This window comes from Dendronephthya gigantea, unplaced genomic scaffold (assembly GCF_004324835.1).
Source record: "Dendronephthya gigantea isolate DGI-Jeju-01 unplaced genomic scaffold, DenGig_1.0 000148F, whole genome shotgun sequence".
NCBI lineage: Eukaryota > Metazoa > Cnidaria > Anthozoa > Malacalcyonacea > Nephtheidae > Dendronephthya > Dendronephthya gigantea.
Window position 1 is genome coordinate 292,512 of NW_021163158.1, and position 11,567 is coordinate 304,078.

Sequence of the window (11,567 nt, forward strand, 5' to 3'; positions counted from 1 at the left end):
ACATAGTGTTTCAACTATGGATATGGATAATCGCGTTCGACAAATCGCTCTAGACTTACAAGAAGAAAGTTTGTTGGTAAAACTTAGTGCTGGTGATATGGTTTCATTGGAAGCTAAATACCATAAATCATGCTTAACATCAATTTGTAATCGTGCGCGGTCACACAGGTTATATGAATTAAGGGAAAATGAAAATGATTCCAGTGTACATACATTACATGGAATAGTCTTCGCAGAACTGATTTCGGTTCTTTGTCAGTTTTCAAGCTGAGCGAGTTGTCAAAAATGTATGCATCTCGATTAGAACAATTGGGAATTGAATCATCTGGCGAAATACACTCGACAAGATTGAAAAACAGAATTATTGCCAGAATTCCAAGTATCCACGCTTATCAAGAAGGATGCGATATTCTTCTTGCATTCAATTCCGACATAGGTTTAGCACTTAAGAGATCACAACGTGACGATATCGACAATAAAGCATGTTGTCTTGCAAAGGCAGCTTGCATAGTTAGAAAAGATATGTTGGAGATGAAGACGTCATTTACTGGGGCATTCAAGAAAGACTGCCAGAAGGACTCCATTCCACAAAGCCTTTACTCGCTGGTAAATATGATATTGTACGGACCAAATATCCAGAAGCAAGCAGAAAACAAATCAACACAGGCTACACTTACTATTTCTCAGCTTCTTCAATTTAACAGCTATTCTTCAAATCGCAGTGGAACGTCTCATAATGATCATCACAATAAATGTCATGAAACACCTCTTCCCGTTTACTTGGGACTTTCTATTCATCCACGGACACATAAACGCGAGTTGGTGGACTATTTCTTTAAGCTTGGTCTTTCGGTATCGTACGACCGAGTGCTTAGTATATCTACTGATATCCGGAATACTACTTGTCAAAAATTCCAAGACGAAAACGTAGTGTGTCCTGCTAAGCTTCGCAAAGACATTTTCACCACCTCAGCAGTAGATAATATTGACCACAATCCCAGTTCAAATACTGCTAAAGGATCTTTTCATGGAACTGGAATATCTCTCTTTCAGAACATATCGCAGAAATACCCTGGGATAGAACAAACGCAAATATCTCTGGAGCACCGTAGTAAACTTGATACGAAGAAAGTTTGCGAACTGCCTGATTGGTATACAGATCTTCCTCCTTGTATTCTGAGAGATGAGAATGCATGTACAACCAACGATGTAACGCTAAGAACTGACGACAATTATCTATCTATTGCTCTTGAAGAAGAAATTGAATGGCTGCAGGAAGTAAAACGAGTCTTGGAGGAAGAGATGCTTCCCGAAGGTTAAAATGTATCGTGGTCAGGTTACCATGCGAGTAAGCAGCAACAACAAAATTTAAAACCAGCAGTTTCATCATTACTGCCATTATTTCAAGATGACTCTAAATCAGTTGCCATAATTCGCCACAGTATGAATATCGTCAAGAATACAACGGAATTTCTAAATCCTGGCCAGGTTCCAGTGATAGCTGTTGATCAACCATTGTTTGCCGTGGCAAAGCAAATACAGTGGGACTGGCCGCAAACCCATGGTGAGCAAAACTTTGTCATTTTTCTTGGTGGTCTGCACATAGAGATGTTTACCTTAAAAATTCTCGGTGATTGGTTGGAGGACAGTGGTTGGACAAGTGCGCTGGTAGAAGCAAAGATTGCGAACCCGGGAGTGGCAAATTCATTTGTTAAAGCATCGAATGTCAAGCGTGCAAGGCGTGCTCATCAAGTAACAGCAAGTGCGTTGTATAAGTTGCTCAACACAGCATATGCGAAAAGTGAAGAAGAAATGGCATTGGAAGTTGCTCCATCCTTTGACCAATGGTGCGAAGAGAGGATGTCAAGTTCACCGCATTTTTAATTCTGGCATATTGCATTACAACTGGAACTGCTTTATTTAGTATTTGTGCGCTCATTTCGAGAATCGAATTTCGAGTTGTATCTAGACGGAATTCAGAAATTGTCAGCTTGGTGTTTTGCTTTAGACCACACACATTACGCCAGATGGCTTCCTGTCCACCTGCAAGACATGCTCTCCCTTGAAGAAAAGCATCCACATGTTTATCATCAGTTCGTGAACGGTGGATTCGTTGTTCAGAAGACGTCAAGAAGGTTCTCATCAATAGCAGTTGATCAAGCACACGAACAAAATAATGCATTGGTTAAAGGAGATGGGGGAGCTGTCGGGCTGCAGAGAACCCTAGTGCACTTCGTCGCTGGATGATTTCAGGACCTGAGATTGCGAAAATGATTACAGAATTTGAAGACGATATAGCGCTTGTCACTGAGGAGAAAACAGATCAAGCAAGGCACCACGAAGAGAGACACGGAGTTCAAGTCTCTTTTGCCAATGATGTCAAAGCATTAGTCCATGTAATTGAAATAATGGGAAATCCATTCTTTGAGGAAAGTACTGATCTACTTGTTCTGGACACTAGAACTATAGCAGATGCAACAGTGGTTGCAACTGTTCGTCAGATTGAAGCTGTTGGTAAAGATCAACAGGATGCGTATTTTAAACAATGCTTGACAGACGAAAAACGAAGCATAAATGAGCCGATCAAGAAGAATAAATTTGAATTATTTAGCTGCCCACCTCCAAAGATCCGTTCAAAGGATAAGCAACAAATAGCAATGCTAAATAGTGACTGTACCCTGTTTTCCAGACTATACTTTTTTTGTCAAACAAGAGACGGTGATTTAGACAAATTTTTCGAGCATGAAAATCAAGGCTGTCCACTATCACAACATGGAAGTTTGCGTTTGCCAGGAAACAAGTCAGATCTACTACAATGCATAGAAGCAGCCATTCCTGCTTGAACGGATGCTCCAAACTCTACAGATGCCACTATTATCGACGGCGCTGCTGCAATTAATATGCTTAAACCCACGCCGGCAGTGAAAAACTTCTACGATTATGCTAAGCATGTGTTTACTCCTTACATCAAGGGACAATTATAGCACGCAAAGAGAGTTGATTTAGTGTGGGATGAGTACATACCAAACAGCTTAAAGGAAATAACGAGGAAAAAAAGTGGAAGAGGTATCCGCAGAAGGATCCAGTCATCAACAAAGCTGCCGAGCAACTAGCCTGCGTGCAGTCCCAGACTTCCAAAGGAAGAAGGGACTGCGCAACTTGGGCCGAAAGCTTGCTACGCCAGCTTTCCCGATTTTGGGGAAAATAATTTATGCAAGATAATTAATGCGCTAAATATGCAGCCGCTCGAATATGTAAACCTAATAATATGGCGGCAAGCAAAGGAGTGTTTGATTCTGCTCAGTTTTCTGTCGCTATTTCTACAACCTGTTCTCTTCTGAATGTTGAAAAATTTTATCCGGATCAAGAGCAAGCCCTGCATAATTTCTTTAAAGGCAAAGACTTGTTTTTTAGCGCTCACACTGGCTACGGAAAGTCTCTCATTTTCCAAGCCATACCGATCATTGCTGATGTTTTAAACGAACAAGTAATTGGCACAAGTACGGTACTTGTGATATCGCCATTATTATCACTCATGAAGGATCAAGTAAAGCATGTAAATGATTCATTTGGGATATCTGCGGCTGCTATATTCGATAACCAAGACGAAGATGTTTTAAAAGCAATCGAGGAAGGTGTTTATTCGTTGGTGTATGCAACTCCAGAATGCTTCGTCGGAAAAAAACGTTGGAGGACTCTTGCAAGTTCTCAAACATTTCGTGAAGACTGCATCGCGGTTGTCATAGATGAAGCGCATTGCTTGGTACATTGGTAAGCAAGAATATTATTTTGTACGGTATATCTGAAAATAAGGTATGTCTAATCAATTGTATTACATAATTGTATTCTGATTGTATTCTTTAGGGGAACATCTACTCAAAAGGAAAGCCCATTTAGAAAATGGTATGCCAATGTTGTGGAGTTGAAGTCATTGCTCCATTCTTCTACTCGATATGCTGTATTTACTGCAACTGCAACAAAAGCCACGAAGAGTATTATTTATCAAATGTTGAATTTAAATGTCTACAGCACTTTTGAGATTGAGAAACCACCTTTACGAGGAAATATTAGCTATCAGTTTGTCCACCTCAGCAAGGATAAGCCTCTAGAGACTCTGTTTGGGACCCTGATCGAGAAACTTAAAGCTAAAGGTATTACCACAGAAAGGTGCATTGTGTTTTGTAAGACACGAAAGCAATGTTCTATAGTGTACAGGTTATTTACTGCTGCTCTTGGTGAGAAGAACTTTATTGACAGTAGCTTAAGTTATGACCGCTGTCTAGTGCAAATGTTTCATGCTGGAAGCCCTGACTCAGTGAAAGTTCATGTTCTTAATGAAATGATAAAGGATCATAGTCACCTTAGGCTGTTGATATGCACAGTAGCATTCGGGATGGGTATTGACTGTAAAGATGTGTATTCCAGCATCCATTTTGGTCCTTCTAGCACTGTGGAGAGCCTTATACAGGAAACGGGAAGATTAGGGAGGGATGGAAAACAATGCATTTGTTATGTCTTATACAATGGGCTTCTGACATCTCATTGTGATAATCAGATTAAACAACTTGTGGAGACAAAGAACTGTCGCCAAAACCATATTAGCAACCTTTTCCAAACAAATTCAACTATGTCTTATCCAACAGGTTGTTTGTGCTGTGATCATTGTAGTAAAAATTGTGACTGTTCTGAACATGAGAATATTTCCATGATTTCCTTTGGGGAAACAGCAACAGAGCCAAATGATAGATCATTTAGCATTAAGTGATATACCTCTAAGGATCAAAGAGCACTCCTGCGACAGAAACTTCTTGACTACAGAGCAAGCTTAATTCCAGCAACCACAGAACAATTTTTACCTGTTGGTTCCACAGGCATATTGTTCGAATTTGACCACTATCAAATTGAACAAGTTCTAGCAAACTGTGATCATTTATGCTCTACGGATGACATTATCAGCTGTGTCGAGTTATGGAGAAATACTCATGCAAATATGGTTTATACCATTTTAAATGAGGTTTTTCAAGATATGAATGGTGATGTTTTGTTTTCCCTGTCAGAGGAGGATTTTGAAGATATGGAGGTAGTTCAAGAAGATAGGGAAGAAATACGAGATGACACCGGAAGGGCTGAATTGTTTGGTGATTCAAAATTTGATGACTTATCAAACATTACTGAGGAAAATAGCCTAAATCAAAGTGTGGGATTTGACAATGACAATGTGAGTTTTATTTTAAATCATATAACAAAAGCAATTGAAAACATGGAACATGATTAGTGCATCCATTTAGTTAATTATATTGTAATTATAGTCTGCACTATGATAGTAATATTATATTATATATATATACATTTGTTTATTGTACAAAAATTTTTGAGGTGAGATTCAGGTGATGCGGGAGTGGAGAAAGGGCATGGGGGGGGGGTATTCAAACCTAAGAGCAGTCATAAAGAAAATTTTGTAGCCATGCTATTTTGATGATACCAAAATTTCAGCTCATTTAATTATTATTTCTATGAGCAAATAGAAAATTATGAATTTGAAACAAAAACTAGTTGAAATAGCAAGCATTTTTGATTGATGAAAAGGGCACCTCTTCCTCCCCCTTAAAAAGGGGCAGGAGGGGCAAATGCCCCCCCCCCCCTTTGCACCCCTCGCTGGCATACTTGGAGAGATTGTTCTATTTTGTACTATACCACAATGTCTGTTTCAACGTGCACACTTGTGAAGATGTACTATTTTTTGTGCATGTTTAGCCATTTGAAAAATGCACTTGCATCATGGTCTGCCAATAAACTGTCTTTCATAACTGAAAAATGGCTGTAACATCTTCCGTTTGAGGGTTGCATTGCTTTCTGTTGGATTAGTTCATTCACCACCTTCCGGAGATCCCCATCTGCAGAACGGCTAGAATGCTTACCAGATCTTCTTGTGATAACACACATGTTATCAAAATTGTCTAACATTTCACTGGTAACAGAAAGAGAACTGCAATACCTGTCCATGGCTTGTTTGTTTAATCCATTTGGTCCAAGATTTCTTATTAGAATTTTAATCAACCGGTTGTAATGTTCAAGCGCCAAATCGAGGGGAATATTTCCACCACGGCCAGGTTTTAACTTATGAAATCTGTTCCAAATTAGACGGTGCGCAGCCCGCGGCGAAAGAAAGCTGTTGATTTAGCAAAGGAGGAAAAATGCCTCACGGGCATACTTTTTGCTGCTTTGGCCATCCTCTTTAAAATACGGTAGCATAAACTTCCAACATCTTATTAGGCGCTGTCCATCCCCTTCCGTAACAGCGTCATAAAAATTAGCAAGAAGGAGACCAACCTCAAGTACGGAAGACTGGTAATTAAACATATCGTCCTTCATTACCACACATTTTTCCGTGTCACGATTCTCCTCAACAACCATTTCACCGTGTGTTTTTTCGTGATTACGTCGTCTTTTCCCATCATAGCGAAATGATTTGGTGCAACCAGGAAACCTACACATGTACCTCTCTCCATCAGATGTTTCCACTTTTTTACTGGCTTCAGTTGCTACTCGTGTTTTATCAAGGATTGCTTGCACTTTATCGTCCCTGAGAATGTACTTGTTGACTACTTTGCCAGCCAGTACATTCAAGCACTCGCGCTTCTCTCGAATTGAGGCATTCTCAATATCCATCTTCAATTTGTCCGTGCTTGGCGTTGCATCAATATCTTCAATGCCCAGTTCATTCATCGTTGCAGCCACAATTCTTGCATCCAGTTCAAGTAGAAAGAATTTCTTGCATGCGCTAACATCTTTCGACACATCTGTACGAACATTCCTTCTATTAATTAGATTTCGGTCGCTGTACAGGGTGCATTTGTCGTTGGTTGCAACTGGGTGGTAAAAGTGACTGAAGATATACTACAAAACGATAAAACTGTAAAGTGAAACCATACCTAGAGTTTCACACAGTACAGCACAATACAATACAATCAAACCTTTAGGATGGAAATATTATGGTAATCTCGCAGAAATCTATTACCATAATGGAAAAGCACTCACATCATTCTACTAATTAAAAACATTCTGATTCCTATCCAATCGATACGTTCGAAAATTTACCTCCAAAAACTTCATTCCACCATGAAAATCGGCGACTTCGAAATGAAGTCCTTCGTGCCTTTCTTCCGCAGTAAATCCATTGGATACTTCGAACAACCCGTTCACTCCTCTTTCAACCGTAAGCTGATCACCTACGACAGCCTGTTCTGCATATTTCTTCGTTCCCTCTCGCTCATATGACGGTACGTAATTTTGAAGGTAGTCAAGAATATTTTGCATTCCATCAGCATTATTTTCATTTTCGTATATGACACCAATAAGAGTCTATATGATAAAAGACAATATACACATCATGCACTATCCAGTACCTGAATTGCCAGCACTACCTTATCATTTATATATCGTTTTTTATTTATTGACCCATGGCCATGGGCCCATGAAAAAAAGACCAGACCACTTGCGCGTGACGTAACACATGACAAGCTTCGTAACTACTAACTAGCCGCCATCTTAGGGGGCAAAACGCACTGAGGGCAAAACGTTGTTAATAACATTTGCTCTTGAATGTGAATTTAATAAATATTATATTATGCATATCTTTCTCAACTTACAGTATCGGTAGGTTTCGCCATTTCTTTGGAATACTGGTGTGATATGTGGTAGGTAACTGCTTCTTTTAAGCCTTTCAAGCAAGAAATGGAGTTGGTCATAACTCTGCTAACCAAGTCAATGTAGTTTTGACGCTGCTTACTGTGCTCAAATTTGCTTGGGCAAAATGTCGCATTTTCCAATGCATTTAGATCGCATATTGGCTTATCGTTATTCAAGTGATTACCCGACACTCGGTTCTCCGTTGACATAAGTGTACAATAATGAGCATCTGGATTCTGATTCTCCTCTGTCATATCATGTGTTGCCTGGTGTATGTCAATATTGTCAAGAGTTAACTTCCGTCCATGATCAGGAGACAACTTCGAGTATTTCAAAATGTCAGCATGTGACATGGGGGATGGTCCAATATTGCTTGAAGGGCTATCATTGATGATGGAATCATCTTGGTCATCGCCTTGGATATCTTGTTGATCTCCTTGCTGTTTGGTAAATATGGAGATGGGTTCTATTGGTACATCAATAAAATTTCCAGTATTTACTTCTTCTTGCAGACATTTGAATGACTCTAGGATTCTTTTTCCATACTCGCCAGTCGTTTTATCTTTGGAAATTTCATTTGTTTGGAAATTTTCCTGTTTGGAAAAAAACCTCATAAATCGTCATTCAAATATTGTCTTGAAATATTGTCGTGCAAAAATTAAATGCACAAACAAATTTTTATCCAACACATCTGCTATGTTCAAAAGAATCTTCTTGATATACCAAATCCCATGGGCTCTTTTTGTAAATGGAACAGGTACTATCATGTCCGAAGCAGGTAACTTAACAAGTAACTATAATATTCTAACTTTTAATAAAACTACTTACAATTGTTTCGTCTTTAGAGCCAGGGCCAGGTAACCGAGTGTCCACTTCTTTCTGCACCAGTTCAATTTTTCCCATTGCTGTCATTCGTTTTCCTTCATTTTCCACCATATCTAGAATTTCTTTGTTATGGTTTTTACCAAATTGAGTAAGTTTCTTGTAGAAATATGTATGTGATGGCATCAACCTCAGGGCCTGCATACGTTTCATCATAGCCTGCAAATGAAATTTTCAGAACTGTACTGTATTTATATAGGTATATATAGGATAATTGAATTTAAATGAAGGGGATGTTTTATTATTTTTTTTATTTATGGTAAAACTTATAAGAAATGAAAAATGCAATAGACAAACAAATGGAAGGGGAATTACTGTATTACACATTGAGTGCCTTTAGTTACATAATACATAATCTATGTCTACCAAAACACAAACAAATATTACAAATAGAAGAAAATTATTAATCATATGTTACTAAAAATATTGTATTACTGTACCATAAATCCAGAATGGCGATTGATAATAGATATCATTAATTGGAGTGCGATCATGTTCCTTGATCTCTTACGAAGACAAACGGATGCAGCAACACCAACTGATTGCTTCCATTTCTCCTCATCATCATTTGCTTTAAGAGCAGCAGTCTTCAGCACCATGAGAAGCAAGGGGGCTCTTTCTTGTAATTCGGTTAATAAATTGTCAAAGGAAAAGTTTATAATGCTTTCTTTATCAGTTTTCCTCAAGCAGCTATCTTCTCTCTTTTTCGTTTTTTTGGTGCAGGCTTTTGCACACATGGCCACACATTCTTTATGTATTTGTTTCACAACTTCTTCATAAATATGCTTGCGTACCATTTCGCAACGCCATGCAGCTCTTGCTATTTGTTTCTTTGTACCACGACATAACATTTTCCCTAAGGCACTCAGTTCAGGTGGTAAGACTTTTGTCTTAGTTCGGTTAGCCCACTTGATTGAAACAGTGACTGGACATTCATTTGGCATTAGCTTTGGTACATTGACTTCTGTGTGGATTGGTGATATCGGAATTTCAGGAATTAATACAGAGCCCTTGCTTACTGGTGTTGATGCACATCCTTGGTTTTGTTTTTCGGACTTGGGTAGGCTAAAACAAACAAAAAATCACAATAAAATACTAAAGCGGGCATATTTGGGAAAATTTATTTTAATTGATTTATCAGAAGATACTGGTTCTGTAACCAATACACCCATTAATTTGAAGTAATAAAAATGTTTCACTGACTGGTAAAATTATTTGGTGTAAAATATTGATGTGTATGGAAGTAAACAGTTTTTACAACAGTACCTTGATCTGAATTGATTATTTTCTAAATTTAGCATTGCTTCGTTGTGGATTCCAACACACTGCACTTGAATGTCATGCTGCATGTGTTTCGTTGTATTGGTTGGGTTGTTTGGAAAACTTAACTTTCTGGTTACTGCTGATCCACTTTCTCTTCGTTTCACCGAAAAGCCATAATCTCCACATTTCTGGCGATATAATAATATTAGCTGTTCGTCGATGTTAAGCAAATTTTCCTTCAAATTTTTACGTTTCTTTATCAGCCGGAGACATCCTTTACATATATAAGGCGACGAACCGTGAACAACAAACGGCAAATCGTTTAATTCAGCGTTTATATTAGCTTTTTCATGAACCAAATTAAGATCTGTTGGCTTTAACAACGGTTCGAAACATAAAACACAAATTTTGGAGGACATATTAACAATTTATTACCTTTCGCGAACTATGGCACGCCAAAACACTCTTTGCTTGCCGCCATATTATTAGGTTTACATATTCGAGCGGCTGCATATTTAGCGCATTAATTATCTTGCATAAATTATTTTCCCCAAAATCGGGAAAGCTGGCGTAGCAAGCTTTCGGCCCAAGTTGCGCAGTCCCTTCTTCCTTTGGAAGTCTGGGACTGCACGCAGGCTACCGAGCAACTGGTATGACTTTCTTCGAGTTGATGAAAATAAGACGGAACTTTTTCAATTTTTGGCAAACCACATCATTTCCGTAGATTTTGAAAGTAACAAGCAAGTTATCAGTACCCTCGGTCAGCACGTTCTCTGCAATCCTTCTCGTATTGACACAAAAAGCCTCGCTCCTTGTAACCACGAAGAAGCAGATACAAGAATGATGGTTCACGTCGCAGACGCTGTTGAAACAGGTTTGACAAAAGTACTTTGACGAACGGTAGATACGGACGTTGTCGTAATTGCGATCGCAATCTCACAGAAATTGTGTGCCTCCGAGTTGTGAATAGCTTTTGGTGCGGGAAAAAACCTTAGATTCCTACCTATTCATGAAATTACCTCGAGTTTAAACCCCGAAAAATCGAAAGCTCTGCTAATGTTTCATGCTATTACAGGCTGTGATACCGTTTCATCTTTCTCGGGTAAAGGCAAGAAAACAGCTTGGAAAACGTGGCTCTTGTATGACGAGGTTACATCAGCTTTTCAACTCCTGTCTGACCAACCAGAAAGTGTAACAGATGAGTGCATGGACATCCTCGAGCGATTCATCGTTCTTCTCTACGACCGAACATGTCCGAGTTCGCACAGAAAGGAAAGTCTCTTGAGTTGATCCCCCCTACCCAAGCAGCCTTGTTTCAACACGTGAAAAGATCCGTGCATCAAGGAGGATATTGCTGGGGACAAACTACGATTCCCATGGCAGTACTCTTTCTGATGTGTCAATGGCGTACAATGCACTTGTGCGGTGTGGTTGCAAGAAAGGGTGTGAGGAAATTGCTCTTGCCGTAAAGCAGCTTTGCAATGTACTGCATTGTGTGCATGCGACGGCGAGTGCTTAAAAGAGTGACTTATGAGATAGCTACTAACCTGTACATGGTCAAGAACTTGATCATTTTATATGAACTTATCGATACTCTATTACTTCAAATAGAATAGTGTTAAAGAAGTGATTCAAAAATTAAATGCTTAATTCCATACATTATAAATTCAAAATGGCCGCCGATTATTGTCTTCACACAAAAAACGTGTTGCAAGGTCTTATTATTGCAAATG

General features: G+C 38.9%; 1 protein-coding gene across 1 annotated transcript; it reads right to left on the reverse strand.

Annotated features, from left to right (window-relative positions):
- Positions 1–6,177: 6,177 nt before the first annotated feature.
- On the reverse strand, positions 6,178–8,088 carry LOC114536823. Its single transcript, XM_028558163.1, has 3 exons — positions 7,650–8,088; positions 7,099–7,362; positions 6,178–6,897 (listed from the first exon to the last, which is right to left on the reverse strand). Exons 1-3 carry the CDS (start codon positions 8,040–8,042, stop codon positions 6,178–6,180), a joined length of 1,377 nt encoding a protein of 458 aa, XP_028413964.1. The 5' UTR covers positions 8,043–8,088.
- Positions 8,089–11,567: the final 3,479 nt, after the last annotated feature.